Genomic DNA, 27340 nt, shown 5'->3' on the forward strand with positions numbered 1-27340 from the left:
CTGCCCCATCACAGCCTTCCCACAGGAGCAAACTCAGCTAGTTCCTGCCTGGGCTCCCAGCCTCTGCCTCACTGTCTCTGCTACTTTCCTGAGCTTTCCAGGAAGCCATCTTCGCTTGTCCTTATACATCAGGCCCTATCTTGAGCAGCAAGCATTTCTGACCATGAAGTTCCCAAATCTTCCTTTAACACAACTTCCCAATGAACTAAAGTCTTGTCTGGGAAGGAGTAGACACGGGCTTCATTTATCATATCACCATCCAGAGATTTCCAGTAACTGGGAATCGTTCAGGCTGAGGGAAGGAATCACTGCGTACCAGGACTCCTAGACTTGGTACATATATATTACCACGCGTAATTATTACAACTCCCCTGCATGATAATCATTATCTGCCCATCTTATAGATAAAGAAATTAAAGCTTAGAGAATTAAAATGATTGGCCAGAGACAGGAAGTCTATGCTTTTTTAACTGGACCTTGAGGCTGTCCTGAAAATTTAAGGATCACAATTTTATAACAAACAGAATACTCGAGATAAATTTGGGATGGAGCAAGTGTCTTTTTTCTGGGGGAGCAGCAGGATGTTTCCTCTCTTCACATTCAAGGCTGTTCCAGCCTGACTTCATCAGAGTAGAGGTCTGAGCTACTGAAGCCAATAGATGAACCCATCAAATTGTGAGTAACCCTCGGCTCTGCCTATGAAGAGAGTCGGAAGATGACCCAAGAGAGGAACAGCTAATAATTCTGTGTGTGAGAGAATTCTCTATTAGTGTTCTCAGTTCTTTGCACATATTAAGTCTCTTAACCCACACGGTAACCCGGGAGGCCTCTTCTGTTACTGTCATGAAGCCACTGACTCACGAGGTAAATAAGATACTACTTGTCTCAGGAATCTGTCCAAGTCACACAGCTGGTACCTGGCACAATCGGGTTGGACCCAGGAAATCTAGCTCCAGGGTCTGTCCTCTTCATCATAAGAGGATAAAAAGAAGTACTATGCATCGTTCCTACCTCCATGGAGAAAATAAAAGTCACCTTTGTGGAACACTCACTGGCACAATTTATTATTTTATACTGAATCAGGTGAGCAGGATTTGAGTCATTGCAGGCTTCACAGAATATGTGAAATGCCAATAAGTTAGCAATGTATTTTCCAAAGTATAAAATAATAAAAATCTATTGTTTTCTGATGCCACCTCTCAAATAATTGTGAAGCAAAGGGCTATCCTGTAATCCATGCATTCTTTTTATGCAGTACGTACTAGGCACCCCCTGGATATCATTTTGCATCTGTGCCATGAGTATTCCCTTATTTATTTGATAATTTCCAAAGTCATGGCAACATATTCACCCCCATCATCCTGTCTACTAAATATTCCAGTCCTATTTCTAATTCAGGGAAGCCATGGAAAGAAAGAAGGGGGAGTCACAGGAAAGACTGACATAGAATCAGTCTGTCAGCCTTTCTCTTCTTGCCTCTGATGCAGGCAACCTTTTCTGATTGCATCCTGTCTGTTTAATTTCTGTCCATCTTATTCACTCAGTGTGGGCCGCCATTAATTTCTTGAAATTAAATAGGGCGTTACTGGTTACCTAAACTTTGAACACAAGCTAAGGTAGAGAGCCAGACCTTAGGGAAACCAAAGGTCTGAAAACATAAGCCCTTTTGAGACAGAAACTCGAGGACAAGCTTGTCAACCTACTTTTGCTCCCTTCTTGACATGGTTGCTGAGTACTCAAAAGTGCCTCATAAAGCAGTATGAGGCGTCCAAAGCAGGACCCCCTGTGTCACAACTTAGAGGAGAAGTTTCCAGTAGGTTCTTACGTGTCGGACTAAATGGTGAATAACAGGGAAAGATTTACATTGTGTTCAAAGGGTAGAAAACTAGGCAGCCGTTGAAAACAACGTGTTGTGGATTTATTAATAGAATTGAAAAATACCCACAATACAATATAAAGTAAATTCATGAGGATATAACAATCTATTAAAATTATAGAGGTTGTATTGATAGAAGAATTTAAAAAGAGAAGAGGGAGTTCTGCAACATCTTAAGAATATCCTTGAGAAAACGAACGGTTTTATTTCTACTATGTACTTTGATAACCTAACTTTACTAAATGAGCTACTATGGTTTTACTGTAAAAAAAGTAACTTTCTCTTGTTTGATAATAGTAATAACAAGATTTCCTAATATCACTGAAGACTCAGGGTGTGCCAGGTACTGATATCTGAGCATTTTCTTCATGTAATAAGATAATGTAAGCCTCCTAAAACCTCTGAGAGATATGTATGCAGTCAAGGTGGAAAGTGAGGCAGAAGAAGCTTAAATAATTCAGCTCATGTCAGATAGGGTAAGTGGTATTGGAAGGTGTTGACTTATCTTTAGTCATTAGAAATAGCATTCACATAGTTTAGTTAAAGCAGTGTTGCTTACTATCATAAGTTAACCGAGAGAAGAGAATATAAAGCCCCAATGCAAATCCCACTTAAATGTGTATTTATGTAAATAATATCCAGCAATCCCATCTCTAGCCATAAAAATGTACAGAAAAATTCAAACTGAAAGTAAAGGATGGATGATGCCTCTTTTGTCCTTCTTTATATCGTACTTTACCCATTTTCTCTGATAAACAAAGGTTACTTATGTGAGTTATCACATTTACCAACTCCACGTCTCTGAATGAGTCTGTTTGCCACTATCCTCATTGGTCACATGGAGATGTTCATAACAGCTCCCTCACAGGCTGATTAAGAGGATTAAATAAAATTGTAAGAGGACATTTAGAACCATGCCTGACAAATAGCAAGTCCTCAATGGATATTAGGTACCATATTAATTTTAAAGATTACCGTTGCATATTAAACAGAATATTGCTTTTAAAATACTCCTGCATGTGACATAAAGTTCATGAGACTGTTCTCAGGTCCAGGTTGAGTGAAGCTGATTTCCATAGATCACTCTGTCTCACAGATCCACTAGCAATTGTAATCTAATCCCTTTTTGAAGGCACCCTGATTGTAAACAAAGTATGATTTCTCTGACTGATAATTTGCATGGTAACATCTCAATTAATTAAAAAAAAAACAAAAATACCCCAGTGCTTGTGCACATGGCATATTAAATAATGTCCAGGATGGCTTCCCTGGTGGCGCAGTGGTTGAGAATCCGCCTGCCAATGCAGGGGACACGGATTCGATCCCTGGTCCGGGAAGATCCCACATGCCGTGGAGCAACTAAGGCTGTGTGCCACAACTACTGAGCCTGCGCTCTAGAGCCCACGAGCCACAGCTACTGAGCCTGCATGCCGCAACTACTGAAGCCCGTGCACCTAGAGCCCGTGTTCTGCAACAAGAGAAGCCACCACGATGAGAAGTCTGAGCACTGCAAAAAGAGTAGCCCCCGCTTGATGCAACTAGAGAAAGCCCTTGCGCAGCAAGAAGACCCAACACAGACAAAAATAAATAAATAAAATAAATAAATTTTAAAATAATGTCCAGGAGATGTTCTAGTGTCTGATTTTTTTCTGTAGCATTACAGAAAAATAAAGGTTAGTTTTCATACCTGAGTCCTGGCTCACCAGCCAGTTACAGAAAGATAGACATAGGGAAAAAACACAGTAGGGATATTTCTGTAGCAACGTTACATATGTACAATTTCTGTACATATTTCTGTATCAATGTTACTACAGCATGGAATTTCAGGGGGATGAGGGGAGTGGCTGTGGGAACTGCTCCACCCCCAGGTATACGCATTCGTCTCGGGGTTTTCTTTCCAGATCGTGAGCCTACTTAGCCCACCTGCCCAGCACTCAGGGGCAGGAAAACCCCACGAAACCAGAACTGCTCATATCCGTAGCAGGTCATGAAGAACCCTAGAGAACCACCCAACCTGATCCATCGCTTCTTCCGAGACACGAGATCCAGCCCGGCTCTCCTGCCACTGGCCTGAGACTTCCTGCCAACAGAGCCCTCACTTTCTTACCTCCTCCCAGGGAGCCAGTCTGGGGACGGGATGGCACTCCTGGAAGCGATCCTCTTCTCCTCCCTCTGGGCTTGTGAGTTGCCTCCGAATCATTTCAGTCTACAGGAGAGACTGAAGAAGGTCTTTATCGTTGCCTCTTTACATGTCATTTGTTTATGGGAATTTCTCTTCTTTGCTTGCAGTTGGCCTTGGGCAATTAAAGTCGGAGCAACCTGTAATATCAGTTACTGGAGTAAGAGATAAGAGTGTAGTTATATCTTGCAAGGTATCCTCTCAAGACTTTAGCAACGAATACATCCACTGGTACCGGCATAAACCAAATCAGGGTATAGAACATCTAGCATACGTCGTAACAGTCCCTGCTCTAAAAGACTTAGGAGGGAAGAAAAACAAGATTGAGGCCAGAAAAGACGTCCGCACCTCCACTTCTACCTTGAACATAAGATTCTTACAGAAAGAAGATGAGGCCACGTACTACTGTGCCTGGTGGGTTTATGTCCACAGTGTTAGAGTTTCTTGGGTAACACACACAAGAACCATCTCCAGCTCTGTGCCTACCCACATCCTCAATACCAGCAACTACTGAGGCTGCACAGCTGAGAGCCCCGCCTAAGTCTCCCGTTAAAGAGAGCGAGTCGCATGTGATATTTTTTTTTACTATCCAGAGATTACTTGAAAGTTACATGGCTTATCCTCAAAGAGGAAATCACCCATTGCCAGAAAACACGCTGGTGGTATTACATCTTATATCAACGTCACAACACTGTTGCAACGTAATTCTCACTTTTTCCACTTCAATACTAATAATTTGAGGCTTAGAGAGATAAAATGACTTTTTTTTTTTTCAAGCCTGCATCTGACATTAATTAATTTATTTATTTTTGCTGTGTTGGGTCTTCGTTTCTGTGCAAGGGCTTTCTCTAGTTGTGGCAAGCGGGGGCCCCTCTTCATCGCAGTACGCGGGCCTCTCACTATCTCGGCCTCTCTTGTTGCGGAGCACAGGCTCCAGACGCGCAGGCTCGGTAGTTGTGGCTCACGGGCCTAGTTGCTCCGCGGCATGTGGGATCCTCCCAGACCAGGGCTCGAACCCGTGTCCCCTGCATTGGCAGGCAGATTCTCAACCACTGCGCCATCAGGGAAGCCCCAAAATGACTTTTTGAACCTCCAAATCCCATGCTACTTCAACTCTCTCAGGCCATCCTGAATAAGTTCAGAGTTTGGTTACTCCCTACATATTTGGGGTGAATGTGGGATGGGGCTCTTGCCCTCCCTTGCAGGAAGGGGGTCACTGTTAACTCCTCACTCAGGGTTTGTGTGACAGCCCGACCAGGGCACTTCCTTTTGCACAGGCCTCTGACCCCCAGGGGCATTAGGTGATCACACAACAAGGTGGAGACTCCTGTCAGGATCCTTTTCCCCGGGATTCTGCTGTGAACCTGCAGAGCACCACAGAGTCCATTTATTCAGGCTGCTGCTCTCTCTCAGACACCGTTCTAAATCCTTTAGGTCTAATTTTTCTCATGTTTGGGACAATCCGTTGACATCAGTGCTGTCATGATTCACATTTTACAGGTGATGAAACACAGGCATGGAGATGTGATTTCTTTTGTGGTAATAGTTACCGAATGGGGGAGGAAGCCTGCAGCCAGATGGGGAAAAAATAGTAGACTTTCTTCAGAAAGCATGCAAACAAGAAGACAGTGGACAAAAATCTTTAAAATATTGGAAGGGAAAACTGACATCTCAGCAAAAATATCCTTCGAAAGTCAAGGAGAATTGAAGAATTCTCAGACAAAACAGAAATTGAGGGGTTTCATTGCCAGCCCACCTACTCTTAAGAGATGTTAAAAGAAGTTATTCAGGCATAAAAAATATGGTATAGGTCAAAAATTTGAATTTCCATAAAGAAATGATGTGCATTATGAGTATAATAAATGAAGGTAAACAGTAATCCTTTAAATGTTTTTTTTTTTTTTTTTTGCAGTACGCGGGCCTCTCACTGTTGTGGCCTCTCCCGTTGCGGAGCACAGGCTCCAGACACGCAGGCTCAGCGGCCATGGTTCACGGGCCCAGCCGCTCCGCGGCATGTGGGATCCTCCCAGACCGGGGCACGAACCCGTGTCCCCTGCATCGGCAGGCGGACTCTCAACCACTGCACCACCAGGGAAGCCCTAAATGTTATTTTTAATTGCACTAAAATAGGAGTTGGCAGACATTTTCTGTGAGGACCAAAGAGTAATGATTTTCAGTTTTGTGGGCTGTGTAGCCTCTGTCCTTCAGCTTTGGCACGGCAGCATGAAGTCACTCTCCTTTTAGACCTTTAGGGACACGGAACTGCTATGACAACAGGGAGGGTATCTGTATTGAGAGGTCACTTTGGGAATTCCCTGGCGTTCCTGTGGTTAGGACTCAGTGCTCTCACTGCCGAGGGCCCGGGTTCAATACCTGGTTGGGGAACAAAGATTCCACAAGCAGTGAGGCGTGGCCAAAAGAAAAAAAAGAAAGAGAGGTCACCTGCCAGGAGCTGTGGCCTTTAGTAAAGGGACACAACTGTCTGTCAATGCAAATCATTCATAAGTCATCTTTAATAGGAAGAGAAAAAAAATTTTTTACTTGAGCTAACCTGAAGACAGCCTAGGAGACACAGATTCAAGGACCACAGCTTTTCTGTCAGTAATTAGGATTAGAGTCGGCAAGGTGTGAAGGGTGACTCTGAGCTGGCAGCTACGAGCAGGTACTGTTTTTGAAAGGGCTTGTCGTGTCCTTGAGTTTGATACACTTCAGAAAATTCAAGTTCCCCGTAATGCAGGAACGTGCCGGAAAACACATCCACAATGGAACCCGGCTCCATTTGGGATGCCTCAAACAGTTTTGTTTCTGTCAGAACAAAGGACAGACATCGAACAGGACAAGGGCACACTTCATCAAGGTCTCAGAGAGACAGATCAGTATGTACATGGCGACTCAGCTTGACCTCGGTGTCTGGAAAGGAAATCTCATCTTCAAAGGACTACAAGCATTGACCTCATAGGAAGGGAAGGGCATTCATTTGTATCTTCAAAGTGGACATCCTAAATAATCTGGTAATGCATTCTTTTTTTCCCCTTGAATGGTTAAAGCGAATGTGCAATATATGTTTGACAGGCCATAAGACAGGCTGTTCTAGTTAGCACAAAGTTCAAGCCAAATGAGGTATAAACAAGAATGACTTCCCCATACCTCAGTATGTGAACATGTCTTCCATCAATACCTACCTATCTTAGTTTGGGTTCCCCAGAATAGATGACTTGGGATATGAGTATAAGTAGTTTATTTGGGAGGTGCAGGCAGTAAGGAAAGGAAACATGAAAGGCAAGGCAGATGACACTAGGTTGCTACAGGGAGCATAACAAGGGTTCAAAACTGAGTGATGGGGCTTCCCTGGTGGCGCAGTGGTTGAGAATCTGCCTGCCGATGCAGGGGACACGGGTTCGAGCCCTGGTCTGGGAGGATCCCACATGCCGCGGAGCAACTGGGCCCGTGAGCCACAACTACTGAGCCTGCGCGTCTGGAGCCTGTGCTCCGCAACAAGAAAGGCCGTGATAGTGAGAGGCCCGCGCACCGCGATGAAGAGTGGCCCCAGCTTGCCGCAACTAGAGAAAGCCCTTGCACAGCAACGAAGACCCAACACAGCAAAAATAAATAAATAAAAAATTTTTAAAAAAGAATAAAGATGTTAATCTGAGATCACAAAACGATCTTTATTTAAAAAAAAAAAATGAGTGATGAATTGTGTAATGGATTTCCTGTTATGCTCTCCTGTTTTGTGGACTGGCTATGTAAAAAGAATAGAATCTGTGGGACCCTAAGCGATCTGAGTCAACGTGGTGGTGAACCAGGGAATCTTGCTAAGAGTCAGAATACTGCAAGGAAGTACTTACAGAGTAGAAAAATGTTCATGGTATCATATTAAGTAATAAAGACAAAGCACAACCTTAAGTATACGATATCATCATATCTATGTGAAACAAATTTTTTAAATGAACAGAAATTAATCTGTAAGCGAATGTACCAACTGTTACCAAGTAATTGTCTCTGAGCGATGGGACAAAAAACGATTGTCTTCTCTTCTGTTTGTATTTCTTTATGATCCATACTGAGGATGCACTCATTATATATTAGGAAATAACAATGGCTTTTGTTTTTAAGGTATATTAAGGCACTACGAGGACACAGCATCTCTAAGGATCCCATTTAATGGTCACATTCAAAAATAAGAGAATATGGGGCTTCCCTGGTGGCGCAGTGGTTGAGAGTCCACCTGCCGATGCAGGGGACACGGGTTCGTGCCCCGGTCTGGGAAGATCCCACATGCCGCGGAGCGGCTGGGCCCGTGAGCCATGGCCGCTGAGCCTGCGCGTCCGGAGCCTGTGCTCCACAACAGTGAGAGGCCCGCGTACCGCAAAAAAAAAAAAAAAAAGTTTATTTGAAAATACTGGAAAAAACTAAACATTCTCCAACTTTCTCCTCTGAAATATTAAGTATTAAGTAAAGGTGCTTCTTAATCCTCTTCCCTTTCCAAGCTCCCCTACACAACAGACCCAATTAGTCCCCTACTTCTTTCCAGCTCACATCTCTAGATTCTTTTTCACTTGGATATTTATCTACTTGGAACTCAATTTATATGGTATGAGGTAGAGAGTTATTTTTGCTTTTTCCAACAGGGTAATCAATAGTCCAAAGCTTTTTTAAAAATAATCTATTATTTCCCTATTATTAAAAAATACCAGATCACTGGGGCTTCCCTGGTGGCGCAGTGGTTGGGAATCCGCCTGCCATTGCAGCGGACACGGGTTCAGGCCCTGGTCCGGGAAGATCCCACATACCGCGGAGCAACTAAGCCCGTGAGCCACAACTACTGAGCCTGCGCTCTAGAGTCCACGCTCTAGAGCCCGCGCGCCACAACTACTGAAACCCACGCGCCTAGAGCCCATGCTCCGCAACAAGAGAAGCCACCGCAGTGAGAAGCCCGTGCACCGCAACGAAGAGTAGCCCCTACTCGCCACAATCAGAGAAAAGCCTGTGCGCAGCAACGAAGACCCAATGCAGCCAAAAACAATAAATTAAAAAATATATATACCAGATCACATTTTAATATCAGCGTACACTTGGACCACCTTCTGGAGGATTTCTGTGTTATATAAGTTTCACTATTCTTACACCTTTATGCTACTATGTCAGTAGCTTTGTAATAAGTGATAAAATCTTCTATGCTAAATGTCTCTTCACCATTGTTTTTAAAAATATTTTTCAATTATCTCATATTTATTCTTCCCATTAGAATTTAAAATCAACTTATCTAGTCCACCCCGACATTTTACAACAAAGAACAAAAAATAAAATGTTATCATAATTCTGGTTGGAATTGAGGTCAATTTATATACATGCTTTTAGGAAAGGTTAGCATCTTTATGACCTTGAGTTTTTTCCTTTACAAATATGGTATATATCTGTTTATTCAGGTTTTACTTTATGCCCTTTAGTAAAATATTATACTCTTCATCTAGTTTTTGTAATTTAATAAAGGATTTTGTAACTCTTTACTTTTTTGTATTTTACTACCTTCATGGATCTTGAAATATAGACAACTCCTAAAATACTTTATAACTCTCCTCATTTTCTTGGAATAAGGTAAAACAGAGGAAAAACTATCAGAAAGGAATTGAGTGGGCATCATTTATGTCTACAATGGGTGCAAAGGGTGTTTGACAGCTCCAAGTAATAATACCTTTGAATTTTCAGTTAAAAATCCCTTTCTAAACGTGATTTTCATTCAGGTCTTCCCCCATTGTGTTGGGGGTTCTGAGCTGCTGTGAATGAACAGTAGCCCACCGTGGCTTCCTCTTACTTTCATTGTCAGGGCAGAGGCAATGATTGCTCACAGGACTGAGGCCGGAACCAAGTGGATCTGGAGTGGACATGGGGATACTCAGGCCCTATCCTGTCCGGGTCCTGGCAGTTGGACAGCTCATCTGTATTCAGAGGAGCACTCAGCTGCTTCTGGCAATTTCTTTTCCCTCTGATCCATATTGAGTGACATAACATTACAGGACAGCATCCCAAGAAGACATCTTTCAACTTATCAGAGAACTAGGCTTAGTTTTTAAGGTTTAGTTTAAATAAGGAATCTATTATTTCAAAGAGACAGAATGCTACAAATTTCTTCTTTCATCCCACGAAAAATAATAAGTCATCACAGGACTTATTTTCTCATTTGACACTGCCTTTTTAAAAATCATGTGGCCCAATGGTAAAAGCGGTTTAGGAGAAAAGAAGAACTTTGTTCACAGTGCTCAGTATATTTGTGTTGGCATATTTGCATTTTCAGTTACTGAAGCATTTCCTCCTTTCAGAAATGCATTCCCTAATCACTAATGGAGAAGCCCTGGTGTTTGTGAGAACAAAAGAGACTTTCTTTGATGCAAACTCAGCAGTTTCAACACAACCGAACACCTGGAAATAAAAAAAAGCCTTAATCCTCTGAATACTTTTCCTGGTAATTTAGAAAAGCAGTTGGTTGACCAGTTGGTGCTGAACTCTTCTTTTCCTGCTTTTATCCTTTTCATTTTCTATCCGTGCTTTTTAAAGTTTATGACTCGGAGGAAAACAGACATTTGGGTCAATTGATTTGAGGAAAATCTACAAACTATCAGATGCCATGAAACCTACGTTCAGGGACGTTCGAAAGAACTGGAAGATCAAATTGACTCTACAAAGTTTTTTAACTGCTGGTCACGTCATGAAGCTAGGAGAAGGCTGAGATTTTTGTAGGCGCTCTAACCATTGTGATAGGTCAGGTTGGATCAAGATATTTGGAGGAGGAACTAAGCTCATAGTAACTCTCCCTGGTAAGTAGCTTTTCTCTATTTTAACTTAATAGTGAAAAATTCATAGTTGCTTTTTAGAAAAAACGAAACAAAACAATTTAGGGTTCCCCCTTATCTGACTGCCACATTCTTGTCCTCAGCATCTGAACAGCAATTTTGCAGCTACTGGTCACTGTATATGGAAACAAAACTCTCTTGTAAATGGCTTTTCCCTGCTTGTTAGTAGTTCAAATTCTACTTTTAGAAGTTCAACTTTTTATCCAAAAAAGAATAGACTCAGGGTAGAAATTAAAGTATTTTGAGGACCATGTCTGTAATCCGTTGCTGTAAGTTATTGGTTCAAAATGCTTTTCTTATAGATGGGCTATTTTTTAATAGATTTTTAAAAAATTTTTATTTTTTCTTTGTGTCTTTATTTTTGGCTGTGTTGGGTCTCTGTAGCTGTGTGTGGGCTTTCTCTAGTTGCAGTGAGCAGGGGCTACTCTGCGTTGCGGTGCACAGGCTACTCATTGCGGTGGCTTCTCTTGTTGCGGAGCACGGGCTCTAGGCACACAGCTTCAGTAGTTGTGACACGTGGGCTCAGTAACTGTGGCACACGGGCTCAGTAGCTCTGAGGTATGTGGGATCTTCCCGGGCCAGGGATCAAATTCGTGTCCCTTACATTGGCAGGCAGATTCTTAACCACTGTGCCACCAGGGAAACGCTATGGATGGGCTTTTAAATGAGAGACAATATTTACCTCTTCTCTATAGTTTGAGATAAACATATTGCTCCTTTCTCCCAATAACCTGAAAAAATGGCATTATTGGTTTTCATCTCATCCTTAACAGCAGTGCAAAAAAATTCTTATAGTGAATGACTATAGAACATTGATAAATCTCACTTCTTGTTACTCTAGCTTCTCAGACATAGGCTGAGATCAGCTGAAATTCATGCAGTTACAACTCTTGTTACATTGCCTGGATGTGGACCAGTTTCATGGGATTTTTGAGCTCAGTGAGCCATCTCAGCTCCAAAGTCCATGAAAAGGGTCTGCATGGTTGTATATTCTCATTTGCTCCTTCTCTCAGCAAACATTTATTGAGGACACTTTCTGTGCTGGATGCTGGAGATAAAAGGGTGAACAAGACACAGATAGGACAGGTCCCAACACTCAAACAGCTTCCAGTCTAGTGGAAAAGTCTTCTAGATTCTGGCTTGATTGGGCCCCATATTCTTTGGCCCGTGGCTGCCAGAGAGGTAGGAGGTCTTGCATTGATGAGCTTGTTTCCTTTCTTAATTGATGTAATACCTATAAAATCCATATACTTTGTTTACTGGAAGATTTTGATGAAATGGCCACAACCATCCCAATAAAGGGAATAATAATATCACCTACTGTTTACTGAGGACCAGACGCCAAGATAAGTAGTTTCAGTGCCTTATCTCCTTCCTCAACAGGAATCCTCTTCTTCCCATTTCATAGATAAGGAAACTGAGGTTTAGAGAAGTTCAGTTACTTGCCTAAAGGCACATGACTAGTTACTGTGGCAAAATTTGGGACCCAATAGCGACTTATTGATTCCAAAGTGCAGGGTCTGGACCATTATGTGATGTTAAACGTCATGTTTTTATATTCTGAATATTTAATCTTTTGTATTCTGACCTTTAAAAAGGATTTTGTAATTGACTACCTAATTAGTAATAGCTCATAATTTGTATTAATACTCATGTGTGAAAATAATGCTCCTGCTTCTAATCATGGCACCGAAAGGACCTTGCTCCTCCCAGAAAAGATCATGTAAGTCATACTGAATATCCAATTATTAAATACTCAAAATATAATTCTTAGAGTATCTTTATAGAATGGCAATTCATTTTGACACCATTTCACTCAATTTTCCTTCTGTATTGGCATCAAATTTGCTAAAAATATTGAATCTGGTAAAAGAATTATAGCATTTATACTAAATTGCATAACCTAGAACTGCTTCTCCAGACATGATGAGAGCGAAAAATACCAAATACACACTATTCTATTTAAAATAGATAACCAACAAGGACCTATATTCTGCTCAATATTCTGTAACAACATAAATGGGAAAAGAATTTGAGAAAGAATAGATACATGTATATGTGTAACTGAATCACTTTGCTGTACACCTGAAACTCACATAACATTTTTAATCAATTATACTCCAATATTAAATAAAAATTTTTAAAAATAGTGCAGGAAAGGTGGTACCAAATGCTTGAGAAATACCAAACTGAATAGGATTCTCTGATGAGCAGCGGAGGATTTTATTTCAATGCCCTTGAAACCATAAGGTTATTTTCAGGTAGAAAGGAGCAGTCTTTCAGCAATGAATAGCTTAAGAGGCCATCATTAAAAATTCACACTCTGCCGCAACTCATCTGGTCTACTGAATGAGGATTGGATTCTGGAAAGAAGTTACTTTAGAATTAACCCAGATACCTACCTCTCAATACATATATATCACAAAATAGCTATAAAAGGTAATGAATAGACATTTATTAAATAATCAAATACATTATTCCTAGTTCAACTTTGGAAATTAAAGAAACATTAACTGTATACCCTAAGCATGAACTGATTTTATACATGAAAACCCTTTAAGGGAGGATATTTAGAAGATTTAGGCAAAATGGTGAGAAAAGATGGAATCATACTCTCCAGTGTACGTGAGGTGAGATGGGAGCAGATGTAACCCAAGATGCCCAATAAGAGCAGGTTCAATTTTTCAATTCTTGACCACGTTCGTACCTAATGCGCTTTTGCTTGAGTTCCACCTTTGTTTATTGTTAGCAGGGCCATTTTTAAAATATATTTACACAAATATTGAAAAACTATGGGCACAATTTTAAAGCAGGCCGAGAGGGAGCTTTCTACAAAGGCTTTTTAGATAGTGGGCTAACACATGGCAAGAGCGTCAAAGTGTTTGGTTCTGGAACACAGCTCATTGTTACAGGTAAATATTCTTTAAATTCTGTAGTAAGGTAGGGGAGGGAGGCAAGCAATACAGGCACTGCACACTGCAGTGCTGGTGTTGGCCCAGAATTCTTGGATTTGATCCCTGTTTGGTCACGAATCAGGGTGGGGTCTCTGGAGAGGTCGGTGACTCCATCCAGGTCCTTGGCGTCTGCCTGGTTCCTTCTCTGCCTGACCTAGTACAGAGGACATTGACAAGAGTTAGCCAGTTAGACCAAGTGTGAGTCCCTCAGTGGTGGATACATTAGGTTCATCGGGTCTTGGAAAATTTCAAAGACGCTTAGGTGGTTTTTTCATTTGATTCCAGAAATAACCGATGGAAAAATTGGACAAATATTGTTCAACTTGTCATTTAGTTAGAGAATGATTAGTATCAAGTAGCAAGATATTTAACTTTGCGACCATATTCAAGCATGTCTTAAGGTGGATTTTTTTTTTCCCTAAATTCAATCCAGTAAATTTATTCCCTCTTCATTTGCCTTAAAGGTGAAATTTTGCCTGGATGAGGGGGGAACATCTCTCAAGTATGTTCCTACCCTATGAGATCCACGGAAATGAAAGTTTTAAAAAATTTTCACAAAGTTGATAAAGCATTGAAAAAAATGAAAGAATTATATATTTTGATCTCTTTAGTGGTGGTGATCATATGAACAAATGAATTTGTAAATTGAAAAGCAACATTCCGGTCTCCCTTTTTCAACTGAGTCTATTCGATGAAAAGTATAGCAATCAAATTAAATAAAGGTGACCCAGATACAACTCATAAGTGTCCTGAAAAATGATTTTTAGTAGTGTATAGTGCAGGGAAAAATATGGACTTTGATTCTGTCACTTTCTGTATGATGATCCTTTAGCAAATAAAATTTGATTCGCTGGTTAGTGCTTTAAAAAATTATGCAAATAATGCATGCCCATTGCGGGAAAAAATTGAAAAATACCAAAATAAAGAAAAATTAAAAATTTTTATAGACACATCACTGTTAACAGTTTGATATATTTCTACTCACTTATTCCATCTGTGCAACAACCATCTCGAGTAGATGTTGTGAGGATTAAACAAAATGAAAAATGAAAATTACCTACCACAAATGTTGGGATGTGGTCTATGATAAAAAGATCAATTCCTCTCCAGAATTTAAATTGTTACTCATTTACTCATTGGAATTCTTTATGAAATCAGGAGTGCAGCTAAATGTATTAATTACCATCTAGTCTTAGGTCATTTTAGAACAAATGGTCGGTACTTAAAAATTCTCTCAGTTTCTATGACCAATTGTTACTAAAAAGTGGTAAAAGTGGTAAAATGTAATAAGCATTACCTCAAATATTATTAACCTGAATATAAGGTGCTCTCTCATCTTGCAGTAGAAATATCTGGAAGTAAAAAAAGTGGGGTTTTTTAAATATTTTTTTTTTGCAACTTGAACATATAAGCTTATAGAGATATAGACAAAAGTCAAATATTCAATTGTAGTATTTAATTTCTTATTTGGATTACACCTGAAAGTTAAAAATTATGTCAATACAAAACCAGTTGAGAAATATTGCTTTTTGCCCACACATTTCATTAAAAATTTTGTTCAGACCCTAAACAGGCACCTAAAACATCTACCTTAGAGCAACTTACTAAGTCATCTCAGGGTCTGTTGGTTTTTTGATCCCCATATGATGATGCCAGTGGGTATTTCATTCAAAGAAATAATTACCCACTTATAAAATAAAAGGAAAGCATTTGTAAAATTTATTCTGTTATTCTATACATGTGCAAGGTAAGCACAAACTGTAGAGACTTCAATCCCAAATAATTTTTACCAGGTAATATTAATACTCCCAAACCAGCTTTAACTGAGTTCCTTTCAAGTTGATATCTTGTCCAGGTAGTACTTTTTGATCAGAGCAGAGTATTAGAAGAGGGTCTTTTAATATGAATGGTTGCACAGGCACTGACACATAGGCAGCCCCTTGTTTTGTGAGGAATAATTTTGAGAAAGAAAGCCTCACCTTATGTTCTGGCACCCTCGGTCTGTTTGAATCCTGCATGTTTTGCTTCTATATCACAGAACTGGATTAGTAAACATATTTTACCATACCTCATATCATCCTGGAGTTAGATCTTACTAATTATGAACCCCTAGGGCAGAAAAACAAGCAACCTATAATGCAGAAACTATTTGTCACTTACTTAAACTGCTTGTTTGCAAAATCTACTTGAGAAGACCTAACAGAGCAAACATATATAGAGGCAGAGCAGGAAATAAGAATAGAAGATCAGAGGCACTAAGGGAAGCAGAATGAAAAAGGCCTCTGATAATCTAGCAAGAAGCACAGGGTAAGATTTTATGCTCAAAAGTAGGAGAGTTATGTGTCAGTTATATCTCAGTAAAAAGAAGTGAATAAAAAAAGAAAAAGGAAGGTAGGGGAACATGTAGTAGAATACATACCCTTTGTTAACTGATAAAATGAAGCACACCAAATTTTCAAATATGATATGTTTTCCCACCATAAAATTAGAAAAAGACTTCAATGCAGGGGTCTTGAAGGAGGAAAGTGATGTAAAGCATGGACATTGACTTCAATATCCGTTCCATAAAATGGAAGAAATGGTCTTTAAGCCAACCCAGTTTATACTCCCAGTGCATCGATGATACGGCACCATAACATTTAATGTCATTTGGATGGTGACCCTCAGCAGATAATGTCAGGCAAGTTTTCGTGATCCAAGGTGACAATAATAGGATTTGAGGACCAGGCATCCTGCCATTTCTCTAGTCATCCTGCCTTGAAGGTCCACTGCCAGGAGTTGCAAGCTGAACTCTGAGCATGAGCTGGAGAGAAGTCAGATTGAGGCTGAAATTTCTGGTAAAACTTCGAATGCCAATAGATTATGCTGTTGATTGGGAAAAAGCCATTTGTTTTGGACAACACGAGTTAAGTAGTCCCATATACTGATTACATATATTTAACCAATGTTCCCTTTGATTTTCTTAACCATAGATATGCAGGGGATAAGACAAGATATATTGCCTATTCATTGGGTGTGTAAAAGACACATTTCCTATGATGAAGGCTTTGAAACTTCCAGATATATCAGAGCACAGCAAACCAGGGAATCAGTCTTCCTGCTTGATTGCCACAGATCCAATTGCAACCCCCAGATACTGAATTTCTAGCGGTGAGGGCATGATTTGGTCCCATGAGATTAAAATGTCATATTGGACCACACAATCATCACAAATTGCTAATAAAATGATAATGATAATAATAATAATTATAATCTCATTTCTGTAGCATTTTTAATCAAATTGCTTTTCAGATCTTGTTTTATTTTGGTCTCACTTCAGCACTGGTAGGGATGATGAACTGATTTACATTAACATCATTGTTTTCAAATAAATAAAGGCTTTAGTTTACCTGATTAGCTCAGACACAGAACTTGTTAAGAGCAAAAAGAACCAGGAACAGAGCCCTGGTCTCTTGAATAGCAGGCTGTTATAGTTCCACTAGGATTTGAAGAAATCAGAGAAGCTAAATTAGTCTAAAGTTTTTGATATGGGTTGAATCACTGTGGAGTTATTACATAAAAATTTTCGGCGATGGGACAAAACTTGTGGTCACAGGTAGGTATCAGAGGAAAGCAATTTTTTTCAAGTTTTTGGAGGGAGGGAAGAAGAAGTTAGAGTAATAGTTAAGAATCTTTAGAAAAAACAAGGCTGTGATGGTATTTAAATGTAGAAACCTTAGAAGTGGTTTTAAACAAATCTGTATAGTAAAGGACAGCACAGATAACACTGTGCACATACTGTGATAGGAATTAGTTTTGTGTCCATGTGGACTTATACAAAGTGCTCATACGTATGTAATTATTATGAAAATGTTTGACCCAAGGCTGAAGTTTGCTATTACAGGTAAGTTTTGTGAGTTGACGTATTACTTTTCTGATGGTGAAAGGGTGTTGTCAAGGAGCCTGGGCTTTGGCATCAGGCTGAGCTGGAGCTCCAGGTCCATCACTTACTGCTTATGTGAACTTGGAGATGATTCTCTGGCCTCAGTTTCCTAATCCATAAATGGGATAACAGTATGTATCGAGCAGGGGTTGTGCTGGAATTGAATGAGACAGTGTGAATAAAGTACTTTGCACATTGGCTAACTCATCCTAGGTGCTGGATAGGTGTATCTACAACTTATTCCAGGAGAACTGTGTCCAGTATAGAGTTATTTGCAGCCTATAATATTAACAGAACAGATATTCTCCAGTGAATACAGTTGTACTTCTAACTGCTCAAATGAAAAGTTATTTTACTGTCCACTCACACAAAAAGATTGAATTTAGACATACTTTTTTCTCTTTAGCAGAATTTTTCCTCACTTAGCAAGAAAAATGAGATTAAAATGTGTCTGTTTTTCATTTCTGTTGTTCTGTGTTTGTAAACATAGATTATGAACACTTTAGGCACATAGAACAAGAAAATAAATCTTAATCCTTTATCTCAATTGCTATTATCTCAACACCAATATTTATTGCCTCTAAAATTTATAGGCAATAAGTTTGAGTTTCATACTCATGTTTATAAGGAAAAAAATTAAATTCATACAGAAAATGATCGATATGTAAAATCAATTAAATGTAGTTAGAAATGTCATAAATTTGAAATTCTTATTTAAATATAAATTAGCTGTAATTAGTTATTTGATTAAAAATGTGACAAGACAAAATAGAACGTGTAAATCAAGATCAACAAAGTACATATACAGTTGGAGAAATTTTTAGTGTCATTATTATAATCAATCAAATATTATTTGCGCTAAAATTGAGATGTATAAAATTAAAATAAGCACACTGTGAACTATATTTACAGTATGGGTAAAAAATCAACATTGTTTGCTTACTGATTTATGATAAAAATCAGGAACTTGGCTACAAAGGCAGAAATTCTCAAGAATATTTTTCCTTTTCTGCTCAATGGAGAAATCCAGTTCTTTTCTTAAGAAATTGCCCATTGAATTATTAAACTAAATCCAAACTAGTCAAAAGACAATATCAGTAAAGCATTAGTGTTTCAGTTGAAGATCAAATTGGAAAGAGTTCTAACATTTATAATTTCAGTTGTTATATTAACAGTAAATGTATAATCAAGAACATTCCAGCATTTGAGTGACATCCTTTGCAAATTGTGATGGTTTTGTACATATCTTGACGTTATGTCTGCAGAAAACTCGGGAACCATAACTTTTAACATTACACTAATTATATATACTCTTTATTCAGCAGAAGTAAACACAGAAATATTTGAGCTTGAAAACAGTTCAGCAGCCCAACAGGGTAGACTCAAATTTGGGGGGAGACAATAAAAGTCAAAATATGGTGTCTTCTTAGTCATGCTTCAACTTCAAATGAAATTCCAAAATAAAATGCGTTCTAGATGAACATTTTCTAAAGTGGAACAAAATTCTGTAAGTGCATTACTTGGTAAGGTAAATATAAAAGCATTTCCAAAAATAATATATTTTAACAGAAATATTGGAAGTATTGCTGTTTTACTTCTAAACTCAAGGCAGTGTTTTGGAGGTGCAACTTTAATATTGCCCTCCTCAAAAATCTGGAGTGGTTCAGATGTGACATTGAGAAGTTGTACAAAATTAGGAGAACTTCTTCACTTCAGAACTGAGCTTCAAAATAAGGAGAACTTCTTCACTTCAGAACTGAGCATGGGACCCACATTTGAAGCTCAAAATTCAACTTGATAGATTGTCAGATACAGATGGAGGTAGAGTCCCATTAATACAAGTAACTGTATATTGTTTTTAAAATGATAACCCCCTCCTGACATTTATTTATTTAGGAATTAAGATAAATATGGTGCATTCCAGAATCAGTTAAATGAAGAATGAGGTTCCACAGAGATGCAGAACATAAGAATGTATTAACCAGCCAAAGAGAGCGTGTTAACAAAACACAGGATAGGAAAGGGAAATAGCTTAGAAGTGACTAAAGATTCTTACCTGTCGAGAGACCATCAAAGTTACATGGTCTTCTCCCCCAACCCTACCACCCACTCTCATCCCCCTTAAAACAGGTTCCACTATGATAGAACAAAAGAGATTTAAGAAGATGAATTTGTTCTTGAATGTTCCAAGCATTGATATGGGGCAGTTTTAAGTCATATTCCAACTTAGCAAGTGGAGAAGGAACCAAAGCCAAGGTGCGAGCCAGCCTCTGTTTCTGAACAGCTGTGACTTTGGGCAGGTTATATAACCTCTTGAACATCTCTTCCCATTGAAAATAAGAGCAATAATGAGTACCTAGACATCTACTGTGGATGAAAGGCCATGATGAGAACTAATTCAATGGAAGCTTTTCTGCCTTTTACTATAAGCTAGGTTGTTCCAAACCACACAATATTTATGTTTCTCTAATAATTTTCAATTCTATTCCATTATCCCCTACAGATAGAAGCCTTGATGGAGACATGTCTCCCAAGCCCACTATATTTCTTCCTTCGATTGATGAAATAAACCTCCATGAGGCTGGAACACATCTTTGCCTTCTCGAGAAGTTTTTCCCTGATGTCATTAAGGTCTATTGGAAAGAAAAGAATGGCAACAAAGTTCTGGAATCCCAGCAGGGAAATATCATCAAGACTAATGATACATACATGAAATTCAGCTGGCTGACCGTGACTAAAAATTCAATGGATAATGAACTCGTATGTATCGTCAAACACGAGAATAATAAAAGAGGAATTGATCAAGAGATTCTTTTCCCTTCAATTGAGAATAATAAAAGAGGAATTGATCAAGAGATTCTTTTCCCTTCAATTAACAAAGGTATGTGATTATAAAGAAACATAACCTCCCATAATTCTTTTTTCAAAGAAAATACCCCACATTGACGATCAAGCATTAATGAAAAACAAATATAAATTGTTAAATGTTGTTACATTTAATGGTAGCATAAATGTCCTGCTATTTCCCCACAAAATTAAAATTGTATTGGCTTTGAAGCATAAAAAAGAAAAAAATTTACTGAAGCTTTTTCAGCTCAGTTTTATCATCTGAAATATAAAGGTCACAATGATGTATTTTAGGGTTGCTGTATAGATTAAATGAAACAACGCATGTCAAAGTACCTATCAATTTAGCACACAATAAATGCACAAAGAGAGATTCCATTTTTGATGACCTTACTTGATCAGGAAATAAGAACAATCAACACATCTTTCAAGAAGGTTCCACTCAGCAAGCAGAGTTCCTCTCACTTCACTCTTACTTTACTCAAAGTAAAACCCAGAAATAATGAGTTATTAAATGACAAAATGGTGTTCGTATGAGGAAGCCAGATCATGGCTCAACAAAATGTAGAATAATTACTGCTTCATGTTTATTATGGTCTTAGGTTTTTGAGGTTTGTGTTTTACCTACCACTTAAGCTAAAATTTTGTAATTGAAGATTGGGTGAGCCTTAAGTGTACAGACTTACTCCCATTTTACATAATGAATGTATTTCTTGCCATTGGTAAACGCCTCTCAAGAAACTTCTCTTGCAGCCCTAGCACGTGCCGGGCCTGGAGGGATGTGTGGATGAACACTCTCGGGTGAATTACTGTCCCAGGAGGATGCAGTACAGTAAAGAGAATATACACTTTTCCTAATCACTCAGGGTCTCTCATGATTCAGGCATGATGTCCCAAAGGAGACCTTTTGATGCAGATGTTGTGCATATCCACACAGTGTGGGCAGAGGGCTGGCTGTACCTTGGCCCTGGCAGTGGTCCTGTAACTCCCTGGACTCGGGACTTAATGACCTGAGTGTTCACCTAACAGACCAAAGGACCCAGAGTGCCCACCAGAAGAAACCATTTTGTTATCACTTCTTTTCTCTGTGGTTAGGAAAACTTTTTAAGCAGTGGCAACCAAGCATAAAACAAAACTGTGCAGAGATTTTGGTGTGTAGCAGTCTGAATTTCTGAAGCAAGTTTTTATCTTCTCAGATCGTGAGTTCATCCAATGATCAAATTACATCCGAGCACTTGCCTTGGCTTTGTCCTGGGGCTGCGATGAAGAGCAAATGAAATAACGTCAGTGAAAATGCTTGCTTTCCAAACCATAACACTGATGTATTTATTCATGCATTCATCATATTTATTGATATGCTTTTCTCAAACTAACTAGAGTAAGATTACAAAAACAACCCTAATTTTCTATTTCTACAGCTAAGAAACAGAGGGGAAGCAAATACGCAAAGTGTAAGTTTAACATAACCTTGGGCTTAAAGGTCTTATTAGGTTTTGATTTTGCTAGTGATCAGGGAAAAACAAAATGATAAGTTCCATGGTGATGACGATCATAAAGGAGAGAAGTTCCAGTTCATAATGTGTTTTACTTGGCACTCCATTTCTGAAATAAATGTCTTCCATGGGCTTCTCAGTGTAACATAGCAAATGAGGGCATTTCTGTCAATGTCATTCTACACTAAACTCCTAATGCTGTTTCATAGAAGTTTTTGTTGGTGGTTCTTTTTGCTGTCTTAATGAAAGATAAAAATATAACATGGAAGCACAAATCAGTGAAGTGATCTTGAAGGCTCATAAAAGTAATCTGGTCCAAGTTCTTGATTGAGAAAGAGAACTTAGGATATTCACACAAATTTTATGATGAAAACTTTTTATGCTATTGTTTTTACCTCAATCAATGCATGGTGATAAGTGATTTTTATTTATCTTATAATAAATAAATTCACTGAAAGGAAAAGAAAGAGGTTTTTAAGACATATTAATGTCAGTTCTTAAGTATATTTTAACATCTAACAAGAGTGTACTAACATTTTCCTTCTTGGAATTTACCCCAAAGTCTACACAGGTTTACCCTCTACCTGAAAGTAGATTGTTCCTATGAAACCTTTCCTAAGATGAAAGGCATAAAGCGAAGAAGCAATCATCTTAAGACAGATCTTGCTAACAGATGCGCAAAGTAAATGGAGATAAGGCACAGATGCTCACAGATAACAGTTCAGAGCTATGGCAGCTTGATGCTGAAATGCTGAGTGTAGTCCCTTGGCGATGCTGTTCTTGTTGCTGGAGCGCCCGCTGCCTCTATCATGGCTGGCTGCAAAACAAACACTAAATGCTATTTTTGCTTTTAACCTTTTCTCGTAAAAGTGAAAATCCTCTTCAGATTTCTTTCTGTTAGCAAAAACAGGTACTAATGTAGGTCTTTCGTAAAAGCGAAGTGGCGTAAACTTTTGAAAAATAGGGGATACTTGTACCTTGAAGCCATTTTTTAGAGCAAACCAACTAAAGATCTCCCTGAACCATATCATAAACTAGAACCATATCATATGTACAAAAACACACCTAGGAGAAAAAGGATAAACCAAACAACCTCTGTGTCTCTGATTTCCTCCATCCAACAGTCTATTATTTTTTTAAAGAAATTTTGTTTTTGTATGAATGTAGGAGAAAAAGGATAAACCAAACAACCTCAGTGTCTCTGATTTCCTCCATCCAACAGTCTATTATTTTTTTTAAGAAATTTTGTTTTTGTATGAATGTTTGCCTTTTTTTTTTCATTGTAGATAAATACACCTTTCACCTCAGGTTTTCATATTAACTAGAAATATGATTTGGTCTCTCTCTCTGTCCTGGAAAGAATTGAACTGAAATGCTGAGCTCCTGTAATAAATACTTCATTTGTTAAGAATAATTAAGATCTCTGGAAAAGAAGATGTTTTCAGTGTCCACCATGGTGGAATTATGTTGTCTCTCTATAGATTAATTTCTCTTTATTTCTATGGATTATTTTTTACAAAGTACTTCCCACCTACTCTATCTCATTTAATCCCCCATGACCATCCTTTGAATGCACTCTGTCGTCACTGATATGACTTATCCTCTAAACTTTATTCCTCTTTTGTACCGTGCAATACCCCCAAATACAACTCACTCCAGTGTCACTGGGGAGTTAAAGGAGATAGTGCATATGAAGTATTTAAGCAAGTACCTGGCACAGTAATAATCACTCGCTAGCTATTAGCCTCATTTATATTGTTATCCTGATGTCCACAAACTCCACAACTGCAGAAAATCACATACATGAGTTGGGGATACTGGGGGTATGTGTGATCTGGAAAGGTTTCACTTCTTTTTTTTTTGGATGGGAAATTTACCTAAGCCAGACTCCTTCAAACATGAGATTCTGTTGTAGATTCTGGGATTGGATGCATCCGTTTGGGGAGCATCCCTTCACGTCAGCAGTGGGCGCTGAAGATGTAGAGCAGCCGCTTTTTCTGAAGATTTGTCGTTTGACAGTATTTCCTGAACGCTTTGGGGTGTAGGAGATGCGAACACAGAAGGAAACCAAGATGGTCTTGGATATTACCCTCCAGTTGTAATAAAGAAAAACAAAAATGTACCCTTCATGAACTTGAACGTCCTCAGATACAGAAAACAATATATGCACTAGATCTACTGAATTACATTGAACCAGACCATCTATTCCCGGATTGTAGGCATCTTATTTTTAATGATTCTCTCCTCTCTCGGCAGATTCTATCAGTCTGTCTATCCAGAGACACACACAGAGATGCACACTGTCAAATAATGGATATAAACAATTCACTAATACTTGCTCTTATTTCTTGTAGAGGTCACTACACATGCCTGCGTGAAAAAAGGAAGTGGTAAGTTTTTGTCTAGGTTTGCCTTTATGTCAGGCTGCAGCACATTTTTTTCCTCTGGATAAACTGAACTTTTGAACTTCCTTGGTTTAAGGGAGAAAAACCAGAATGTCTGGATGCTGCAGAAATAGACTGAGTGATAGTTTAAGTAAATCTATCATCATTTCCTAGGAGTCACCTTAACACAGTAAATGCTGGTTTTGGTGTGACGTGACTCTAAATTAGGGGGTGCAGTAATAGGTTCCGAATTATTTCAACAGTGGATTTCCTCCACTTGTGTGGCTTGTGTTTCTAATGACTAGGGAAACGTGGTATCAAGTTGTTTGTAGATTTTTTTTTAAGTTTTAGCCCTTGCTGGTACCTAATACATGAACTGACACTAACTGAGAACTTCGTATACACAAGGTGTTGTGCTGTGTCTTGCCTACATATCCTGTTTACTGCTTCTAATACTCCTAGGAGGTGAGACAATATTTTTCCCTCACTTTACAGATGAGGGCAGTGAGCTACAATTAATTAAGTCCCTTGTACAAAGCCACACAGCTCTATCTGCGGATTCAACCCAACCCATTTGAATCAATGGTGCATGCGCTTACTCAGTTCTCTATCCCTCCTCTAAGATATAAATATAGAGCAAGAATCCCAAGGTCAAAGCCCTGAGACAGAGTGGGCAGGGGTGTAAGAGCGTGGGCTTCCGCTATCACAGACTGGACTTTAACCCCAGTTCTTTCATTACTAGTTGCATGAATATGGGTAAATTCCTTACATTTTCTGAGCAATACAGTCATCATCCGCCCATAGGGAACAATTACACCCTACTCAGTTATTGCAGACATAAGGTCACATATGTGGAATAGGGTGTCCATTTAGCTAGCACAGAATCAGTACTAGTTGGTGGTCCTTTCTCCCCACATGAAGGTTCTAAGTGAATTTAGAAGCACTGGCTCTGGCCCTGCTGATCCTTCTTTCGTTCCCCCTATCAGGGGGCCTGGAACTCACCTAACACCTGAGCTGACTGAGGGCAGTGAGTTCTGAGCACATCACCTCCTGAGATCCCTTTCCACACCAAGTGCTGGTGATTCTGGAATTCTGACTCTATGAAGATGAAGCGTGGGAAAAGGGAAATTTCCTCAGAAACGGACTCAGCCTTGTGGTCCATTCAGTAGCCAAGTCAGGCCCGTCATCACTGTTGTTAATTATTTCTTCACATCATATATGTCTTTGAAAACTTGATAGGAGAGGAAGTGTCATTACCTAATAACATCCTAGCCACCATGAGAGATGTTAAAGAAAATACAGGTGACTGAGGCATGAGATCCTAAAGTTTCAGAGAATTTGGATTAAAATGTTTATTCCACTTTGTGCAATGTTCTCTTTACTAAGCCCCCAACCACTCCACTGTGAACACCAGCAGATTTCCCTGATTTGTACCCCTCATACGAATCTCATTGATACTTCTGACTGTGATGCGTTCCCCCATCACTGTGTTTTAGCCTCTCAAAAGAACAGGTGAAACTAACCAAGATGTCTTCTCCTAGATTCCCTGCAGCTGCAGCTCACGAACACCTGTGCCTGCTACACCTACCTCCTTCTCCTCCTCAAGAGCTTGGTCTACTTTGTCATCATCTCCTTCTGTGTGTGTAGAAGAACAGCCGTCTGCGGCCATGGGAAGAGCTCGTGACAGAGGACACCACAAAGGGGTCACCTTTCCTTCATCATCTCTTGTCTCTAAAAGTGTCTGCTGAGGATCTAGCTGGGCTTCCTTTCTGGGTTTGGGTTATTTCAGTTCACATGTGTATTCTTCTATGTGCCATTATCGTGTAAGGGCTTTTCAAACCACTGGGCAAGCAGACAGTTTGACTCCGTAACAGGGAATTCTACCATTACTCAGGGCAGGGCCCAAGGCTGGCCCAGGGGAGCCTCTCCCACCACTGTCCCCACAACCTCCTCAGGTCCTCCTGCCCCCGAGTCCTCGTGCCTCCTGAGGGCACACAGCGGGCAGCTCCCCTCTCTCCCTCAGTGCCTCCACCCAGACCACGGCCCACACCCTCCCTGCCACCCACCCTGGGGCCACCAGCTTTGCCACTTGAATCCTGTCCTTTGATTTTCATAAGAGACATGAAAAATAAAAAAAACAAATCAAAAGTCCACTTTTGTCTGTGTATTTTAATCTCATGAAATCTAACCAAGGTAAGGAACAGCATGACAACCGAGCTATCAAATCCAGTGCTGGTTGTAATAATGGTCACACCGCATTTCTGAGTCTTTCCCTGAGGTGCTGATCTAGTCCTTTCTTTGGGGCACTGGCTCCAACGGCACCCACCGCCAAATGAAGGTGCCCGGGTTCCTTCACTTTCAAAGGCCACCGGATTCAGACTCATTGGTTTGGGACGTTCCTGTGATGACAGTATAACAGCCAGCGTGACCTGCACCGTGTGTGCTCAGATCTGTACTAGTGTCTCACAGGCACTGACTCCTGACCCTCACATTAACCCCATGAGAACTGCAGCGACACCAGAGGGGCACTGGGTGGGGGGTGAAGCACACAGATTCTGACCCCAGAGGGCCTGAGTTTGAACCCTGGGTCTTTTTTTTTTTAATAAATAAGAGAGGCTGTTATAAATATAATTAAAGAATAAGAACAAGAGCAAGAGACTATCAAAATGATCGGACAAAATTTTCAACTAAACTCAATTGAAAAATACAGTAAACTGGAAACTTAATTGTTAAACAAGTCATGCATTGTAGAAAAAATTTATAAGCTAGAATCTAAAAATGAATAAATTACATGCACACACAGATAGATAGATATACCTCACATATAACATGTA

General features: G+C 39.5%; 2 protein-coding genes and 1 long non-coding RNA gene across 18 annotated transcripts in view; 1 reads left to right on the top strand and 2 right to left on the bottom strand.

Moving 5' to 3' along the window:
* Positions 1 to 4478, bottom strand: part of LOC141279509 (uncharacterized) — a 24983-nt gene extending 20505 nt beyond the window's left edge. The window contains exon 1 of the long non-coding RNA XR_012333874.1: positions 3984 to 4478. This is a non-coding gene — a long non-coding RNA (uncharacterized lncRNA). The remainder of the gene's footprint in view (positions 1 to 3983) is intronic.
* Positions 3794 to 26657, top strand: TARP (TCR gamma alternate reading frame protein). Of its 4 annotated transcripts, XM_073809553.1 has the most exons (6): positions 3794 to 4056; positions 4166 to 4473; positions 10831 to 10870; positions 20286 to 20663; positions 24477 to 24512; positions 26048 to 26657. In XM_073809553.1, exons 1-6 carry the CDS (start codon positions 4014 to 4016, stop codon positions 26188 to 26190), a joined length of 948 nt encoding a protein of 315 aa, XP_073665654.1. In that variant the 5' UTR covers positions 3794 to 4013; the 3' UTR covers positions 26191 to 26657. The 4 variants fall into 4 exon arrangements, with proteins under 4 accessions (XP_073665654.1, XP_073665653.1, XP_033718770.2 ...); XM_073809552.1 differs by lacking the exons at positions 3794 to 4056; positions 4166 to 4473; positions 10831 to 10870 and adding an exon at positions 13403 to 13818; XM_033862879.2 differs by lacking the exons at positions 3794 to 4056; positions 4166 to 4473; positions 10831 to 10870 and adding an exon at positions 15623 to 17455.
* Positions 20758 to 27340, bottom strand: part of STARD3NL (STARD3 N-terminal like) — a 65548-nt gene continuing 58965 nt past the window's right edge. For all 13 annotated transcript variants that reach the window (XM_073809548.1, XM_019940650.3, XM_073809544.1 and 10 more), the window contains 2 exons: positions 22834 to 22939; positions 20758 to 21886 (listed from right to left, as the gene is read on the bottom strand). The gene's annotated coding sequence lies outside the window, so the exon portion shown is untranslated. The remainder of the gene's footprint in view (positions 21887 to 22833; positions 22940 to 27340) is intronic.

This window comes from Tursiops truncatus, chromosome 9, assembly GCF_011762595.2.
Source record: "Tursiops truncatus isolate mTurTru1 chromosome 9, mTurTru1.mat.Y, whole genome shotgun sequence".
Taxonomy (NCBI): Eukaryota; Metazoa; Chordata; class Mammalia; order Artiodactyla; family Delphinidae; genus Tursiops; species Tursiops truncatus.